This window comes from Carlito syrichta, unplaced genomic scaffold (genome assembly GCF_000164805.1).
Source record: "Carlito syrichta isolate Samal-C Ts95f unplaced genomic scaffold, Tarsius_syrichta-2.0.1 Scaffold288311, whole genome shotgun sequence".
NCBI lineage: Eukaryota > Metazoa > Chordata > Mammalia > Primates > Tarsiidae > Carlito > Carlito syrichta.
The window spans coordinates 433,920-453,624 of record NW_007232407.1 but is presented as its reverse complement, the minus strand read 5'-3'; the positions used below and the strand labels follow the sequence as shown (position 1 = coordinate 453,624).

Genomic DNA, 19,705 nt, shown 5'->3' with positions numbered 1-19,705 from the left:
AACATTATCATTATTATTCTATTATTATTATTATTATAGCATCCCAGAAACACTCAGATGTTTCTGAGTCTGTTTTTTTAATCAGTCCTCCGTGAGTACCATTCCACTGCCTTCTTCTGAAAATAGCATCTTTGTAAGTAACTCTTTAACTCTGTGGGTTGCTAAACTCTTATGCCAAGCCATATTCATTTGTCTGGCATTTCAACATTCTCCACACCCATCACTGTGGTTCCTCCTTTTAGATACCCCTTACAAGCCCCTCTCTCCACTCAGACCAGCATCTCCTCATCCAAAGCACATGGCACATTCATCTCTCATTCTTGCTGTTCTTGCCGGGAATCCCCTCCTCCACTCCCAACTATCAGGGCAGAATACCACAGAGGTTGGGTGTGAGACGAATTCTCTTATCTACAAGCTGCACGACCACGGGCAAATAGTTACACCCTCTGAGCCTCAGATTCCCAATCTGAAACACAGGTATAATACCTACCTCATATGGTTATTGTAAGGCTCAAGATATAATGGATACCCAGTGCCTGGCACCTAGCAAAAAGCCCAACAAACGCTAGCTGGTTGTTGCTTATTGTTACAAAATTCCAGTCTCAATTCTTCCATGAAACCCTCATTATCTGTTCTCGTCACCACACTAATCTCTCTGTTTTCCCACCTTCAACTGTATCTAGCTATGATCAGGGGTCTGTAGTACTTAAATATTCTTATTTTTTGTGCATAAGTCTCCCCAAACAGACTGCAAAGTTAACTAGGACATAGGTCGTGTCTTATGCCAACACAGTTGTCTACAGGAGCCAGACAAGGAACAGAAAATAGACAGGGTGCAAGAAAAATAGGAGTGAAGACTCGGGCCAACTCCAGGGCACATGTAACTCTGGCCAATTGTTGCCATGCGGGAATATGGGTCCAGTGCTGCCAGATCTCAGCTTTTTCAAAAGAAGCCAGAAATTCAGACTCTTATGTGAAATGTCCTGGGTTTTAAAAGTTGGGCCAATGCTGTTCAGGCCAAACAAAGCATTTCTGTGAGACCCCAGTTTGGGAAAGCTGTCTCATTCAGATGGCCCCTACCAGTTTGCACAAGCTGGTTGTTTGGACCTCTGAACCCACTTTTATAGAGAAACAATACCACGAATGGCTTAGGCGTCCACGCTAACCTCAAAGCCTGATTTTCATTCGTACTGAACCTGAAGCTTATAACAGTCCTGAGAAAGCTGTTATTTATGTGAAACCATTTTCTCTCAAGGAAACACATTTAGTGTTCCAGTTTATGGTGTTGAAGACACACGCACTAGAAAGTAAGCCCTCTCAGGACAAGGCTTTTGCTTTGTTCACCACTGTTTGCCTCGCTGTTTAGAACACTACCTGGCACTCAGTAAATATTTGTTGAATTGAAGCTTATCCATCTGTCTACCATTAATCTGTTCGCTGTATGCAAACAAGACGCACCTTGCTTACCATGATATCCCCAGTGCCTGGTAGGTGATAAGATGAATAAATATTTGTTGAATGAATAAATGGCTAAAATAATCTACCCATCAAATACTTATGGAGCAACCATTGTATGCCAAGGAGTAGGCTGGATTTCAAGGATACAGAGGTGACTCAGACACCATCCCAGCCTCAAGGAATTTGGTCACATACAAAGGATTACATCAGTGATTTCCTGGAACATTTCTAAAAATCATCAGGAACTACTCAGCGTTCTCCTTCCCAGAAAAGGGGATGACAAGATCTAGGGTCATTCAGCACCAGGTTTCGTCATCTGTCCGCATATCCCTAGGGTTGTGTTCAGTGGGGTTTGGTATGAAATGATTGAACTGATTTTTTTTTTTTCAATCACATGTCAGAGTGAGTTGAATGAGTGCTGTGCTTTCAAGTGGGCACCTTGGGAGGCCGTGTCCTCATTCCACTTCACTTACGACAGCACTGGGCCACTTCTTTGGCAAGAGCTCTCAGAGAGAGTTTGAAGCCACTTGAGGACATTTATTTCATTACTTTAGAATTATGCCTTATTTTTGACCCCCAAAAAAATGTTCAGGAAAAATGGTCACTCCAGTTACTTCATCCTTCATCCTTGGTCCCAAATAACTTTGGGTTGTTTCCTAAAATCCAATTCACGATCAAAGAAAAAATGTTTTCTGTTGGTGAGTTTACTGACAGTATGCACCCCCAGGCTCCAAAGGCAAGGCCCAAAGAAAAATTCCCAAATTGTCTTGTGCCACAGCAGTTTCGTTTAAAAAGGTGTTTAACCTTCCAACATGCCTATGACAACGAAAGCAGTATTCATTTGGATGCCTGTGTTCTGGCGTTTGAATTAAATCATAACAATAATAGAAAAAAAACCTCTGTACCTAGTTTTATTTTATATCACCAATGTCTAGTACAGAGTCAGGACATGTGGGTGCCCCAAATGTTTTACAGAGAGGATGAATGAATGTTAATGAGGTCTCAGTCCACTAAGTGTTGACCACACACCTGCTGGTCACCATGCTAATGCATGCCACATGTTACCTCATCTGACTGTCACAAACACCTTAAGAGGTAGTCACAAATTATCATTCCCTAAGGAAAACTGAGGCCCAAGTTTTCGTAACTTGCCCAAGGTCACCAAGCCAGCAAGTTACAAGGCTGGGATTTGAACCCGGTGGGAGAGTAGGATCTCTTATAGAACCTCTAAATTGTACTCACTAAGAAGGTAATGAGCTGGGCTCGGTGGCTCAGCCTGTCATCCCACGCCTTTGGGAGGCTGAGGTGAGTGGATTGCCTGAGCCCGCGGGTTCGAGACCCGCCTGGGCAGCGAGACCTCATCTCTACAATAAATCAAAAAATCAGCCGGGCGTGGTAGCGCGCGCCTGTAATTCCGGCTACTCGGAAGGCTGAGGCGGAAGGATCGCCGGAGCCCAGCAGGTCGAGGCTGCGGTGGCCGGGAGCGGCCACTGCACTCCAGTCTGGGCGACCGAGTGAGACTCCAACTCAAAAAAAAAGAAAAGAAAAAAAGAAGGTAAATGGGCATAGAATCCTAGCACAGCAGAGGAAAAGGAGATCCTAAAGTAATCAAGAGGCTTGCTCCCTACTGTGGTGGTGAAATCTCCCTTCAGTCAGAGGGTTAGTGGCTCTACAGCCGGACAACCTCTCCCTGGACATTTGTTTTCCCAGACAGTCCCTTTCCACTGCACTTTTCAGCCAAGAAGTTCCAACATGTCGACACCATCCTCCTTTAACTTTTACCTATTATAAATGGCTCCACAAGTGGGTGTGTGTTTCAAAGCTTGGCTGAGTGGGGCACCTGCAAGATCCTATATAATTTTGGGAGTTTACAGGGACTTGATCTATGCAGAAAGTGGCCAGGCCAATGACAATACAGAGTAGAGGGTCTGGGAATTTGGGCTGGAAAAGTGGCCTGGGGTCATACCCATAGGGATCAGGATTCTAATCCTGCTAGCCTGCCAAGCTCTATGTGTGACCTTGGGCAGCTTGTCTTCCTGGACCTCAGTTTCCCCAGCTGTATGAAGCAAGTTGTTTTTAAGATCTGCCCATCTCCGGAGGAGCACTAGAAAGAACAGATTCCTCTTGCTGGGGTAAGTAACATTTTTGCTCATCGAGCGTTTATTTCCCTAGGCTGGAGGAGAACTATGAGATTGCAGAGGGAGTGTGTATCCCTCGCAGCGCCCTCTACATGCATTACCTGGATTTCTGTGAGAAGAACGACACTCAGCCTGTCAACGCTGCCAGCTTTGGAAAGGTGAGTCCAGCCTCGCCAGGCGTATGCACCACTCCAAACTTTAGGTGATATCGACACAGTTTTTAAGCATTTTAGTTGTTGTCGTTTAAGTTGCCGAAGTAAATACTTTGGTACCTTTGCTGTAGATAGTTCAAATAATTGTAACAAAGTAATACCAAATCAAATACCAAAACCAAGTAATATTAAAGTTTTTGGCAATATTTTGCTGTCAAAATGTCAAACAATCCAGGAACATTATAACATAAGATGTGGATGTCTCACTTGAATTTCCTCAATTTGCACAAAAAGCTTCTTTACTCTGAGAGGCAAATATTGAACTCACAAGTGTGTTACATGTGTGTCAACTGGCCTGAGACTGGCAACCTACTTGGCTTAGTGATGTGAACACCTTGGAGAGACTGGGAACTGGCCCTGCATCACTAGATCGGAGGTTTGGGGGTCCCCTGCTGAGAGTGGTGCTATTTGTATGATCACCACAGGCCTGACTGTTCTCTCTCCACCTTATAATAAAAATGTATTCCACACTTAGGACTATGTCTGCAAAAAACTGTTAGCCCTGATCATTCCTATCTAATAGGCCAAGGAAAGCTTTTGGAACATTCTTTATGACTGAGCATTTATTTATTTGATGGCTAAGAATCCAGGTTTGACACCAAAAAATACCCAATTTAACTGAGTCATTACATCTAAGCCCTCTCTCCTTTTATAAGCTGCTTTTTTCTATGTGTTATTTTTACCACATCCGCTAACAAAAAATAGGCAGGCTTGTTCCGTACCACAGTTCTTTACCAGTTTTCTGAAGGCAGGCACACCAAGGACTGAAACAACAGAAAGAAGTCAGTGTATAGGTTTCAGGAATTCCCTTTCAACATCCCCCCAAAATAAATCATCAGTAGGAAATAAAGAGCAGCGTTAGCCTAAGCCAGCCATCCCAGAGAGCCTAAAAACGGAATGGCTAAGAGTTGGCTTCATTCAATAAATGGGAAGGTGCTCTGTGATGACTCGGGGAGGGGAAAATGTTTTTTGATGCCTTAACAGAATTTCTCCAAAGTGAAAATAATTTTTTAATTTGCCATGAGTCCATTCATTTCTTCAGTCCTTCAGTGCTGGTGGAGCCTGGCTATGTGCCAGGCCCCATGCTAAGTAATGGCAGTGAGAAAATGGCAGTCAAGAAACTTGAATGGGCTCTGATATGGAGGGGCTCACAGTCTAGGGAGGGAGAGGGTGAGGCCCTCAGCAGGCAGGAGACCAAAGAGCATACTGCATATGCATGTGCCACCGAGCTTCGTCAGATGTTGTGGTTCTGGAACATTCAGTCCCATCTACACACCCCCTCACAGCAGCCACATCTAAGATAAGGACTCTTAGATACAAATGGAGGAACAGGTTGGATGAAGCAAAATACCAGGAGCCCCGATTCTCTTGGACATATCACTTCCCCTCTCTGAGCCCCAGCTGCCTCAGTTTCCTCAAGGCAATGTTGCAAGATTCAAGCAAGATGATGTTGATGGATGATGCGAGGTACAGTTTACTCAGTCCCCTAGTAACTCAGACATGTATTAAGCACCTACCATGTGCTATCACGACTGTTGTGTTATAAATTCTCCGTGAGATGTCTCGTGGACAGACACAAATAGCCATTTTTTAAAGCTTAGATTCTGCAAAGCCACACAAGTAAACAAAAATCCCCGCCATTTTTAGAAACTCCCATTTGCTTGTGTAAGGACCCTCTATTTCTTTTTTTCTCAAATACTTTTTGACCCTGTTGTTGGCTTGAAGTTTCCCTGATCTAGGTGAAGTGGGTTCATGCTCATCCCCTCCCAGCAGCACCCCAGGCCCATTTCCATTTTAAGCCTCATGTCTGTCCCAAGATTTTAGCAAACTTCGGGGTATCTGCATTCTCAGGGTTCCTTTGACATGAAAGTCTTCCTTCTGCATAACTACCTCTTTCCACCCCTGTGCTTTTCAGTATGCTGATCACCGGCTAACTTCACTGAAGTTAAACAAAAGAAAAGCTTCAGTTCACTGAAGTTCAATGTACGAGCCACATTTCAAATGCTCAAGAGCCACATGTGACTACTGGACAGTGCTGAATAGAACATGTCCACCATCACAGAAAGTTCTATCAGACAGCCCTGTTCCATACTGTGGTAAACCAGGGATGACATTCAGCATCACTTGCTGTTTACAAGGAAACCCACAAACGCCTCTGTGATTCTAGTAGACCAAGGTTTCTAGGAGGGGCTTATATCCCAAACAGGGTCCTACAGAACAGACATCTCAAAATTCTCCTCAGCCTCCCCACTGCGGTGGTGGCTTCCTGGTCCTGCCCCTGCCAGTTATAACTAGACTTTTCTTCACTGCTGTCTCCCTTTTCTTCTCCTTGTCCCCTCCCTTCTTCCCTTCATCCTCCTCCCCTCTTCTTCTGGGGACAACCCCACCAAATTTCCTTTCTTATGGCATCCTTGGTTTCTTCAGACCTCTATGCCCACAAAGATGTCTCACTTACCCCAAATGGCTTTTCAAAATATTTTTCCAAACAATAAGTTTCCTCCCTAGGAATTACAGCGCCAGCTGCTTCCAAAATAATCACTTCAAAAAGCATCCAAACTCCATCTTATCTTGAGTCCGAAAGCAAGCAAATACTCTAGTGGTATTAAAAGCACAAATGCAAATGCTCTTTGTAGCTGCCTTGCCATCAATTTCAAATGCACTGGGAATTGGGGCTGTCCTTCCAGGCACAGAGGACAGAAGGTGCCTGCTAAGGGCTTCCACACTCAGCTTGCTGAATTGAAACCCCAGACACATTGCCTTTCCTGAGGACTCCAGCATGCTGCAGCTGCCATCGCCTCGAGAGAAAGGGACTAGTTGTTCTGTGAAATCTTGGGGTATAATTGTGGACAGTCTTCCTTTGAGCAGATCTGCCCAAACTTATGATTCATCTATGAACTTTTAACTCCCAGCAGGCGAAGTTCAATATCTCAGCTTAGTTTTTAGAGAAAAAAGATATTGGTAGGAGTCCTCTACCCAGCTTGCAAATGGGCTGAGATGGAACAGACATCAGCGCTGAAGCTGTCCTTTCAGCTGTGTTGCTGTTCTTGATAAAGTGGATGGCAGCAGTTGCCTTGCAAGCAAGTAAGATCTGAAACGCAAATTCTCTTTCCAAGTCTGTAGCCAAGCTCCATAAGCACTGGCTTCCAGTAATGTTATATTGACTTCTTCGGGACCTGGAATTACTTTACGAAGTGCAGAGAACGCTGAGGCATCTTGCTGACTGTTCTTGTGCCTGCTTTTGCTCTTGGCTAGGGCTATGAATGGTCACCCAAACTGGAGTCCCTTGACTTTTCTGAGCTCCCATTTCCTCACCTTTAAACAGGAATGATCTCTCACCAAATTAGAGATGAAATGAGACAGTATTTATTAGGACATTTTTTGAAACGGTAAAGTGCTCTACCAATCAAAGAAATCATCATTATTTAAAATTGGTTTTAATTCATCTTTCCTCCTCTATTTTCTACCAGGCTTTACTTTTAAATACACTTATCATAACTTGAGCTATCATTCAACTTGAACTATTTTTTCCTCCTGCTACTCTAGACTTGTCAAGTTGAAAAAAAATTCTGTGTATGTGTGTATGTATACATATATATGTATATATATATGCATACATAGTATGTAATGAGTTGTTTTTGTTTTGTCAGTTTCCTTCTCTGGTATGGAAGCTCCACGAAGACTTTTTGTTCACTATTTATCCCTTCTACCCAGAACAGTGCCTGGCGCAGAATAAGCCCTCAGATATTTGTTAGAAGTTGAATGATTTATATTATTATTACTTGCCAGAGACCCTGTGAATCATTTTTACATATGTGAACTTGTTTAACCCTTATGATAACCATATGAAATTGTATCCATTTCTTTCTTTCTTTTTTGATCATCTTTCTCTTTTTCATTCTTTTTTCTTCTTTTTTGAGCCGGAGTCTTTATTGTTCAGGCTAGAGTGCAGTGGCATGATCATGGCTCACTGCAGCCCTGACCACCTGGGTTCGGGTAATCTTGCCTTCTCAGCCTCCTGAGTAGCTGGGACTACAGACACATACCACCACATCTGGCTAATTTTTTGTAGAGACGAGGTCTCACTATGTTGCCCAGGCTGGTCTCAAGCTTCTGGGCTCATTCCATCTTTCCACCTCAGTCTCCCAAAGTGCTGGGATTACAGGTGTGCACCACCATGCCTGGCCTGTATCTGTCTTCCATTAGCCCATTTACTGGGTAGGGGTGAACTTGTTGAGATACAGTAAGCGTTTTTACTTACTTTAAAGAGCTACCTTCAAAGTGCTCTGTCCCTTCCTGCTCTGCCCTCCGATGATGTCAGATGAAACACAGCCTTTGATCATGTTCAGCCACCACATTGATCTTGGGTGGATAACTACAGCGCATTCTCAGTTATTAAAAAGTCCAGCTCGGTCCAAGTTAAAACTGCAATTTCACATCTAACTCAGAGCTTCTCCCATCCTGTGATTCAGAATTTGCTTTGGGAAAGAGGGGTGGGGTTGGCTCTTTCTCCTTTTCTGGCCTCTTCAGTGTTGGTGAAGGGAGATGGTGGAAGAGAAGTGGTTACAGGAAGGACAACAAAGGTCATGTGACCAGCTGGTGTTCTTTGATGGCTCCTAGGTGGATGTCAGTGCCCTCTGCTATGACCATCACCCATGTGCTGGGGCCAGGGGTCTTATCTGGATTTGGGGGAGCCCCTATGAATCTCTGTCCACACTGGCTGAAAGGATGGGCTCTCTAGCCAACCTCCTGACTCCCTATCCACAGGCTGCTCTGACCCCTTATGTGACAGAGGAGTCACCCAGCAGTGCTGTTCTCTGTTGGAGGATTTTGGTTAGCTCACTGTACTTCTAATGTTACACCCTGATTCTTAGAGATGCCCAGAGGAGCCCCAACAAACATAACTGGCAGATGGAACAGGCTGAACTCAATGAAGCATAAACAGCTTTGCTTCCCTGATCCCTGATGGTTTTTCAGGGAAGATTTAATCGCTTTTTTGTTATTGATTATAAGAACAAGCATCTTTTCAATAATTTAGACTCTCTTTTAGATGTTAAAAGTCCCTTCTAGTCCTCCAATTTAAAACTGCAGTTTCACATCCCCTTCAGAACTCTTCCCTAGCCCAGCTGGAGTCTGCCCATGTGTGGGTTGGGGACTTGCAGTGAGGAAGAAAGGCTGTGAACCCATCTTCTGCTCTTCCCTGACTTTTCCCACCTGATACTGGTCCTTCTAGGTGCATCTAGTTTGCCAGTGAAACAGTAAAATACATTTTTAGAGAACAACAGAACTAAACAACGAAACTATACATTTAAACAAAAACACAAGGTAATAGTGATCAGACTTGGCATTCACATGACATTGACCAAGCTTATTAACAGGTAATTATTTTTAACAGATGGTAGAAGTGTCTAGCTCTAATTTAGAATGCAGCATTCAGGGTTCTCATAAAATTAAGCAGCAAACATTTACATAGGGCTTTCTGTGTAGCCGGAACCTGTTCTAGGTTCTTTACGTATATCAACCTCCCCGGATCCTCCAAACAGTTCTGTTATTCTCTATGTTAGTATGTTATTCTATATTGCTATTGTCCCCATTTTGTGGATGGTAAACTGAGTCCCAGAGAAGTTAGATGATTTGTGCAAGTTCACACAGCTAGTAAGTGATGGATTCAGGATATGAATCTGGGAAATATGGCGCCAGAGCCTATGACCTTAACGTCATTTGCACAAAATGAATTATTTCAGGGCCAGGATGGCTATGTGTGGAGGCAGGTTTTGTGCACATACTTGTCCTTTTGACTTTGGTATAGTCACTCACAGTCACCTGGTGGCCTGCTAGATGATAGAATTTGGGAGAGAAGTTTTGCCCTCTCTGTATCTCAGGGGTCAAGCGTGCTGGTCTTTTGCAGTTGAGAAATACCCCCTCCAATCCTCCTAACTGGTACCCTCTGGGGACTGTGAACTCCCTGCCAGCTTCCCATACTGCATCCTCCCTCTTGGGTTCCCCCCTTTATTCAACACTGATTCAACTCATCTCCATTGTGAGCCCACCCTTGTGCTGGGAGATGGAATATACAGTGAAGAAGTCTGCCCTCGAGAGAAGGGCCCTGCAGAAGAACCTATGCACAGGAATGGCAGAAAAAGCAAAACAGCAAACGTACCTTCTGAATTATGAACACAGGGCTGGAGGGACTCAGAAGAGGAACTGCCTCCTTGGAAGCATGGACGAGGGGCAGCCAGAGACCCAAGTCAGTCCTGGAAAAGTTCCAGGCAATCCACAGCCCTGGAAGATCTATGGAAACTAAAATGACAGTTTTCATGACACCAAAAAACCTTTCTCCTGCTTTTCCACTGGTCTCTTGGAAACTCTAGAACAAAAACTCTACCTGCACAAAGATGAAGTCTCACTGCATTTAGCCAACAAAAAATGACACCCAGATTTCTGAGCAAAGAGAACATCTCTAACTTACAAATGAGTTGCTTTCCAAGCAATTGTAAGATGCATTTCAGTGAAGGCTTCAAGGTGAGAGAATATCTTCAACAGACATTTACTGAGGGTTTAGGAAGTGCCAGGTTTTGAACCCTGAATTTTAGGATCTATCACCTTTTCTCACCATGTGACCATGAGCAGGTCCGTTGGCCTCTCTGAACCTCACTCCCTCCATCTATCAAACAAGCATATGAGGATCTTTGCCATATTTGCCCCAAATACTTTTCAACTAGAAATCATAAAGCAAGAATAACCAACACAAACTCCGTGCCAGTGCCTGGGCAAGCCCTTTACATGGATTATCGCATTTAATCCTTGCACACACTGGAAATGAGATGCTGTGGTTTGGGTTTGGGTTTTTTGTTTGTTTCTTTAAGACTTTTTACAAGAGCAGTTTTAGGTTCACTGAGAAGAGTAAGATACAGAGATTTCCCATATACCCTTGCCCCCACACATGCACAGTCTCCCCCGTTGTCAACATCCCTCCCCAAAGTGGTGCATTTGTTACAACTGATGAACCCACATTGGCACATCATTGCCATATCACCCGATGTCCATTAGGGTTCACTCTCAGTGTTGTATATTCTATGGGTTTTGGACAAATGGATGATGACATGTATCCATCATTACAGCATCATCCAGAGTATTTTCACTTCCCTAAAATCCTCTGTTGTTTGCCTATTTATCTTTGCCTGTCCATCATTATAGCATCATGCAAAGTATTTTCACGTCCCTAAAATCCTCTGTTCTCTGCCTATTTATGTTTTCCTGTCCCCCGAGCTCTGGTAACCACTAATCTTTATACTGCTTCCATAGCTTTGTCTTCTCCAGAATTTCATATAGTTGAAATCAGACAGTATATAATCCTTTCAGATTGCCTTTTTCAATTCATAATATGCATTTAAGTTTCCTCCATGTCTTTTATGGCTCAATAGCTCATTTCTTTTTAGTGCTGAATAATATTCCATCGTCTGGATATACCACAATTTGCTTATCCACTCACCTACTGTAGAATATCTTGGTTTCTTCCAATTTGGGCAATTACTTATAAAGTTGCTGTAAACATCCATGTGCAGGTGTCTGTGTGGACATAAGTTTTCAATTCTTTTGATAAATACCAAGGAGTATAATTGCTGGATTTTACGGTAAGAGTATGTTTAGTTTTGTAAGAAACTGCCAGACTGTCTTCCAAAGTGGCTGTACCATTTTGCATTCCCACAGCAATAAATGAGAGTTCCTGTTGCTCTACATCCTCACCACCATTTGGTGTTATCAGTGTTCCGGGTTTGGGCCATTCTAATAGGTATGTAGTGGTATGTCATTGTTTTAATTTGCATTTCTCTGATGCTATATGATGTGGAACATCTTTTCATGTACTTACTTTCCACCTGTGTATCTTCTTTGGTGAGGTGTCTGTCTGGTAAGGTCTTTGGTCCATTTTTTAGTTGGGTTGTTTGCTTTCTTATTGTTGAGCTTTTAAGAGTTCTTTGTATATTTTGGATACTAGCCCTTTGTCAGAGGTGTCCTTTGCAAATATTTTCTCCCAGTCTATGGCTTATCTTTTCATTCTCTTGGCATTGTCTTTTACAGAGAAGGAATTTTTAATTTTAATGAAGCCCACCTAATCAATTATTTCTTTCATGGATTGTGCCTTTGGTGTTACATCTAAAAAGTTACCATCATACCCTAGGTTATCTACATTTTCTTTATGTTATCTTCTAAGAGTTTTATGGTTTTGCATTTTACATTTAGATGTATGATCCATTTTGAGATAAATTTTGTGACGGGTGTAAGGTCTATGATTAGATTCATTTTTTTGCTTGTAGATATTCAGTTGTTCCAGCACCATTTGTTGAAAAGACTATCTTTGTTTCATCTTATTGACTTTGCTCCTTTGTCAAAGACCAGTTGACTATATTTATGTGGATCTATTCCTGGGCTCTCTATTACGCTTCACTGTTCTATTTGTCTATTCTCTTACCAATATTAAGCTGTCCTGGTTACTACAGCTTATAGGAAGTCTTGAAGTCAGGCAGTATCAGTCCTCCAATTCTGTTCTCCTTCAATACTGTGCTAGCTATGCTGTCTTTTGCTTTTCCATATATACTTTAGAATCAGTTGGTTAATATTCACAAAATAACTTGCTGGGATGCTGATTGGGATTGTACTAAATGTTGACCAAGCTGGGAAGAGCTGACATTTTGACAATATTTCATCTTTCAATCCACGAACATGGAATATTTTTTCCATTTATTTACTTCTTGGATATCTTTCATCAGAGTTTTATAGTTTTTGTTATATAGATCTTGTATATATGTGCTAGAGTCCTACATAAGTATGTTATTTTGAGTGCTAATATAAATGGTGTTTGCAATTTCAAATATCACTTATTGATTGCTGGTATATAGACAAATGATTGACTTCTGTATATTTACCTTGGAACCAGCAACCTTGCTATTTAATTGCTTATTAGTTCCAGGAGTTTTTAAAATTTTATTTAATTATTTTTTTCTTTTTTTGCCAAATCTTTTGGATTTTCTACATAGACATTTATGTCATCTGTAAACAAAGAGTTTAAGCTCTGCCTTCTCAATCTGCATACCTTTTAGTTCCTTCTTTTGTCTTATTGCATTACTTAGTATTTTCAGTATGGTGTTGAAAAGGAGTGGTAAAAAGGGGCATCCTTCTCTTGTTCTTGATCTTAATGGAAAAGCTTTGAGTTTCTCACCATTATGTATGATGTTAGCTATAGGTTTTTTGTAGTTATGCTTTTATCAAGTTGAAGAAGTTCTCCTCTATTGCTAGTTTGCAGAGAGTTTTTAAAAAATCATAAATGGGTGTTGGAATTTGCCAAGTGATTTTTCTAATTATATAATTTTCTTAGCCTGTTGATGTGAATTATATTAATTGATTTCTCAATATCAAACCAGCCTTGCATATCTGGGATAAATTCCATTTGATCATGGTGTATAATTTCTTTTATACATTGTTGGATTCAATTTGTTAATTTTGTGTTAAAGATTTTTGCATCTATGTTCATGAAAGACATTGTCATATAGTTTTCTTTTCGACTTTTGTCTGATTTGGGGATTAGGGTACTGCTGACCATATAGAAAGAGTTAGGAAGTAGTTTCTCTACTTCTGTCCTCTGAAAGAGATTGTAGAGAATTGTTATAATTTCTTAATTGGTATAATGTTTGATAGAATTCACCAGTGAACCCATATGAACCTAATGCTTTCTGTCCCGAAAGTTTATTAATTATTGATTCAATTTATTTAATAGATATAGACCTATTCTGATTGTCTATTTCTTCTTGTGTGAGTTTTGGCAAATCATGCCTTTCAAGAAATTAGTTCATCTCATTTAGATTATCAAATTTGTGGGCATAGAGTTTTTATAATATTCCTTTATTATCCTTTTAATGTCCATAGTATCTGTAGTGATGTCCTTTCTTTCATTTCTGATATTAATAAATTGTATCTTCTCCCTCTCCTCTCTCTTCCTCTCTCTCTCTCTCACTCTCTCTCTCATCCTGGCTACAGGTTTATCAATTTTGTTGATCTTTTCAAAAAACAGCTTTTTGTTTCATTGATTTTCTTTATAATTTTCTGTTTTCAATTTTATTTATTTCTGCTTTAATTCTTATTATTTTCTTGTTTTTACTTCAGACTTAAACTGCTCTTCTTTCTTCTAGTTTCCTAGGGGGAAACTTAGATTACTGATTTTATATATTTTTTTTCTAGAATATATGTATTCAATGCTATAAAATTTTCCTCTAAGCATTGTTTTCACTGCATCTCACAAATTTTGATGTTGCATTTTTGGTTTAATTTGGTTCAAAATATTTTAAAATTTACCTTGAGATTTCTCCTCTGCCCCAGGAGTTATACAGAAATTTGTTGTTCTATTTCCACATATTTGGGGATTTTTTTTTTTTTTGAGTTGGAGTCTCACTCTGTCGCCCAGACTGGAGTGCAGTGGCATGCTCCCAGCCACTGCAGCCTCAACTTACTGGGCTCCAGGGATTCTTCCATCTCAGTCTTCCAAGTAGCCAGAACTACAGGCGCGCGCTACCATGCCCGGCTACTTTTTGATTTATTGTAGAGATGAGGTCTCGCCAAGTTGCTCGGGTAGGTCTTGAACCCATGGGCTCAGGCAATCCACTCACCTCAGCCTCCAAAATTGCTGGGATTATGGGCTGAGTCACCGAACCTGGCCTATTTGGAAATTTTTCAATTATCTTTCTGTTTTAGTTTCCAGCTTAATTCTACTATGGCCTAAGAGCAGACATCATATGATTTTCTTTATTGAGTTGTGTTTTATGACCCAAAATGTGGTCTATTTTGGTGAATGTTCCATGTGAGTTTGAGAAGAATACATATTCTGTTATTGGATGTAGTAGTCTATAAATGTCAATTATATTCAATAGATTCATGGTGCCCTTACGATTTTTTACCTGCTGGATCTGTCCATTTCTGATAGAAGTATTGAAGACTCCAACTGTGATAGAAGATTTATCAAATTTTCCCTGCATGTCTATTAGTTTTTGCCTCAAATAATTTGATATTCTGTTATCAGGCACATATACATTAAGAATTTTTGTCCAAGGATTAACCTCTTTATTATTATATAATGTCTTTCTTGATCCTTGATAACTCTTTGAAGTGTGCTCTGTTGGAAAGTAATATAGTTATTTCTGCTTCTTTTGATTATGTTAACATGGTATGTTTTTCTCCATTCATTTACTTTCAATTTATATGCATGTTTATAGCTAAAGTGGGTTTTTTATAGATAATATATAATTGGGTCTTGTTTTTTGATCCATTTGGGCATTCTTTCTCTCTTTTTTTTCCCATTTAACTTTGTTTTAATGGGTCTCAAAATTCTGTGACAGACTTTTGGTCAAGTTGTTTCCATGAAAAAGAATTGATTTCAAAAACTAATAACTTAAAGCTGTCATATGCAAAAAAACAAAAAACAGAAAAAAGGTCCACAAAACCATTCTCCTTTCCTTCTGAAAGTTTTACAATGCATTGTTATCATTAACCAGTTTTTTTTACTATTAAACTTAAATGGCCAATTGAAACAAATAGTTCTGAGACTGTTCTTCCACCACTGATTAAGACTGGGTTGGCAGGTACTAGAGATGATATTCATTTAGCCCTCTGAGCTTTCTGGACAGATTTAGTGACCTTGCCAGCTCTGGCAGCCTTCTTGTTCACTGCTTTGATGACACCCACAACAACTCTCTGCCTCATCAAGGATGGTAAAATGATCCAGAGGATAGTAAGAAAAGCTCTCCACACACATGGGCTTGCCAGGAACCATATCAGCTTCTCACCAGAACGGTGATCAATCTTTTCCTACAGCTCAGCACACTTGCATGCAATGTGAGCCATGTGACAATCCAGTACAGTGGCATAGCCAGCACTGATTTGGCCTGGATGGCTCAGGATAATCACCTGAACCGTGAAATCCGCTGCTTCTATTGGTGGATCATTTTTACTGTCACCAAAAACGTTGCCACGGAGAACATTTTTGACAGACACGTTCTTCACATCAAAGCCCACGTTGTCCCCAGGAAGAGCTTCACTCAAAGCTTCATGGTGCAGTTCAACAGACTTTACTTCAGTTGTAACATTGACTGGAGCAAAGGTGACCACGATGCCAAGTTGGAGAACACTGGTCTCTACTCGGCCTACAGGGACAATACCAATACCACCGGTTTTGTAGACATCTAGACATCCTGGAGAGGCAGATGCGAGGACTTGTCAGTTGATGAGCTGGTGGTAGGATGCAGTTCAGTGCTTCAAGCAGTGTGATTCCACTGGCATTACCATCATTATGGGTGATTTTCCATCCCTTGAACCAAGGCATGTTAGCACTTGATTCCAGCATGTTGTCACCATTCCAACCAGAAACTGGCACAAATGCTACTGTGTCAGGGCTGTAGCCAATTACTTCTTAATGTAAGTGCTAACTTCCTTAACAGTTTCGTCATATCTTTTCTTGCTGTAGGGTGGCTCAGTGAAATTCATTTTGTTAACACCAACAATTAGTTGTTTCACACCCAGTATATAAGCCAGGAGAGCATGGGCTTGCCCATTCTTGGAGATACCAGCTTCAAATTCACCAATACCAGCAGCAATCATTAGGACAGCACAGTCAGCCTGAGATGTGCCTGTAATCATGCTTTTGATGAAGTCTCTGTGTCCTGGGACGCCAATGGTAGTGTCGTAGTACTTGCTGGTCTCAAATTTCCACAAGGAGATATTGATGGTGATACCATGTTCACGCTCAGTTTTCAGTTTAAGACCCAGGCATCCTTGAAGGAGCCCTTTCCCATTTCAGCCTCCTCCTCGAATTTCTCAATGGTTCTTTTGTCGATGCCACCACATTTGTAAATCAAGTGGCCGGTAGTGGTGGACTTGCCCGAATCCACATGTCCAATGACGATGATGTTGATGTGTGTCTTTTCCTTTCCCACTTTGGCCTTTAGGGGTGGTTTTCATGACACCTGTGCTCTGGTGGCAAACTTGTTGTTGGGAGGAGGGAGAAAAAGCTCTTTCTCTTTTAATTGGTGCCTTTAGACCATGATGTTTAAAGTGATTATTGATACAATTGGATTAATATCTACTATATTTGTTACTGTTTTCTATTTGTTGCTCTTTGACCTTTATTCCTATTTTTTGTCTTCCACACTTCTTCTAACCTTTGTGGTTTTTAATTGAGAATTTTTTATGATTCCATTTTTTTCTCCTTTCTTAGCAGATCAGTTATACTTTAAAAAGAAAACTCTTAAAAACGTTGTCCTAGAAGTGGCAATATACATTTACAACTAACCCAAGTCCACTTTCAAATAATACTATACCACTTAGCAAGTAGAATGAGTACATTATAATAACAAAATAATCCTAATTCTTCTCTTTTATCATTGCTGTCATTCATTTAAGCCTACGTAATCATGTATGTTTGTATATATATGTGTGTGTATATATAAAATATATAATCAAATGCCTTATTGCTATTACTATTTTGAATAAACTATTATCTGTTATATCAATTAAAAATAAGTTTTTATTTTACCTTCACTTATTCCTTTTTCCTTGCTCTTCCTTTCTTTATATAAATCTGAGTTTCTAACCTATATCGATTTCCTTCTCTCTAAAGAATTTCTTTTAACATTTCTTGCAAGGTAGGTCTACTGGAAACAAATTCCCTCAATTTTCATTTGTCAGAGAAAGTTTTAATTTCTTCACTTTTGAAGAATAGTTTCTCTGTGTACAGAAATCTAGGTTGGTGAATTTTTCTCTCAATATTTTAAATATTTCATTATCTCTATTCTTGCTTACATGATATCCAAGAAAAAGTCAGATGTAATTCTTATCTTTGTTCCACTATAGATAACGTGTTATTTTCACTCCCCCTCTCCTCTTTGTGTTTGATTTTCTGTAGTTTGAAAATGACATGCCTAGGTAAAGGGGTTTTGTCTGTCTTTTTAACATTTATCCTGCTTGGTGTTCTCTGACCTTCCTGAACCTATGATTTGGTGTCTGACATTAATTTGGGGAAATTCTCAGTCATTATCGTTTCAAATATTTCTTCAGCTCCTTTTTCTCTTTTTTCTCCTTTTAGTATTCCTATTATGTATATTTACATCTTTTGTAGTTGCTTCATGGTCCTTGCTTCTGTTTTTTTCAGCCTTTTTTCTCTTTCCTTTTTAGTTTTTGAAGTTTCTGTTAATATAGCCTCAAGCTCAGAGATTCTTTCTTCAGCCATGTCTAGTCATCTGATAAGCCCATAAAAGGCACTCTTCACTTCAGTTACAGTGTCTTTTTATTCCTAGCATTTCTTTTATATTCTTAGGATTTTCATCACTCTGCTTACATTGCCCATCTGTTCTTACATGACTACATTATCCAATGGGTCCTTTAGAAAGTGGATCATAGCTGTTTTAAATCCCTGGTCTGATAGTTCTGGCATCCCTGCCACGTCTGTTTCTGATGCCTGATCTGTTTCTTCAAATTGTGTTTTTTGCCTTTTGGTATGCCTTGTAATTTTTTCTTGCTGACTGAACATGATGTACCAGGTAAAAGGAACTATTGTAAATGGGCCTTTAGATCTATTTGGTGGTAAGGTGTGTGGGGAGGGAAAGTGCTCTTATAGTCTTATCATTAGGTCTCATTCTTTTAGTGAGTCCATGCCCCTGAACTGTGCACTTCACAAGCGTTTCTCAACATTTTTTCTCCACCTTTAGATAGGACAGGATGGCTAAAGTTGGCTAGAGTTAGGTATTTCCTTTCTTTCACAAGGAAGGCTAGAGCTGACTGGAGTTGGGTACTTCCCTTGGTCCATATCAGACAGGCTCTGGTAATAGCCCTACAGGTTAGGCTCTAGTTAACGATTTTCTACTCAAGGTAGTCCTTGTTAAGAACAGAGTGCTCTGGCGTATTTCAAAATGTTCCTTTTCTCCAATTCCCTTGCTCTGATATTTACTGTGGGAACCTGGTCGTTCCCGGAGGTCAATCCTTCAGTATTGTGTGGGCTCCACTATGTCTGGGTCCCCTAGAGTTATTTTTAGCTCTCAGACTTGTCTGCACTGAACCTCTAGCAACTCTTCAATTATGGTTCAGGTGTTTCAACTCCAGCTGGTTCTGTGGCAGTTTTCACTCATGAGTCTCTATTCCAGTAAGCCATGACACCTGTGTCTCCAGTTTTGGCCAACAGTTTGTTATATATTCTTTCCTCTTTTAGGGATCCAAGAAGACTTGTTAATTTTTCAGTTTGTCCAGCTTTTTACTTGCTGTTAGGATGGAGTGGCGACTTCCAACCTTCTCACATATGGACCAAAAACCAGAAGTCAACATGCTGTTTTTAAGTTCGTTTAAAGATGACATAGCTGACGCCAGGGCCTACGTTGTTGATATCAGATTTCTGGTCAATGCAAGGGAGCTGAACACTGGAGACTTCTCTATAAAATAAATCCTGGGAGAAAATCAGGTGTGTCAGTTAGGAATTGTGTTGGGGCTGTGGGAAAAAAATGCCCCTCTCCATCCCAAAACAGTGGCTTATAAATTAGTAGTCTTACTTTTCTTACATAAACTAAGTCTAGGAGAATATAACCTAGCTGTTGTGGGACAGTTCTATTGGAGCACCAGAGACTCGCGTTCTTTCTATCTTTATGTTCTGCCATCCCTAGCAAATGGCTTCTGATCTCTATGTCACCTCATGGTGCAAAGTGGCTACTAGACTCCAAAGGTGATTATCCAAAGTAGAAAAAAGTGATTATCCAAAGTAGAAAAAAGAAGGTAAAGGAAGAAAGGTCAAAACTCCCAGCCAAGTCTGCCTTCTTTAGAAACTTTCGGGAGGCTGAGATGAGTGGATTGCCTGAACCCGCGGGTTTGAGACCC

At 40.6% G+C, this 19,705-nt stretch overlaps 1 protein-coding gene and 1 pseudogene across 1 annotated transcript in view; one reads left to right on the top strand and one right to left on the bottom strand.

Annotated features, from left to right (window-relative positions):
- Nucleotides 1–19,705, top strand: part of RFX4 (regulatory factor X4) — a 166,163-nt gene that overhangs the window by 45,607 nt on the left and 100,851 nt on the right. Inside the window, exon 4 of the mRNA XM_008053579.2 lies at nucleotides 3,631–3,754. Within this exon, the coding sequence (XP_008051770.1) occupies nucleotides 3,631–3,754 (124 nt within the window). The remainder of the gene's footprint in view (nucleotides 1–3,630; nucleotides 3,755–19,705) is intronic.
- LOC103255612 lies at nucleotides 15,449–16,799 on the bottom strand (annotated as a pseudogene).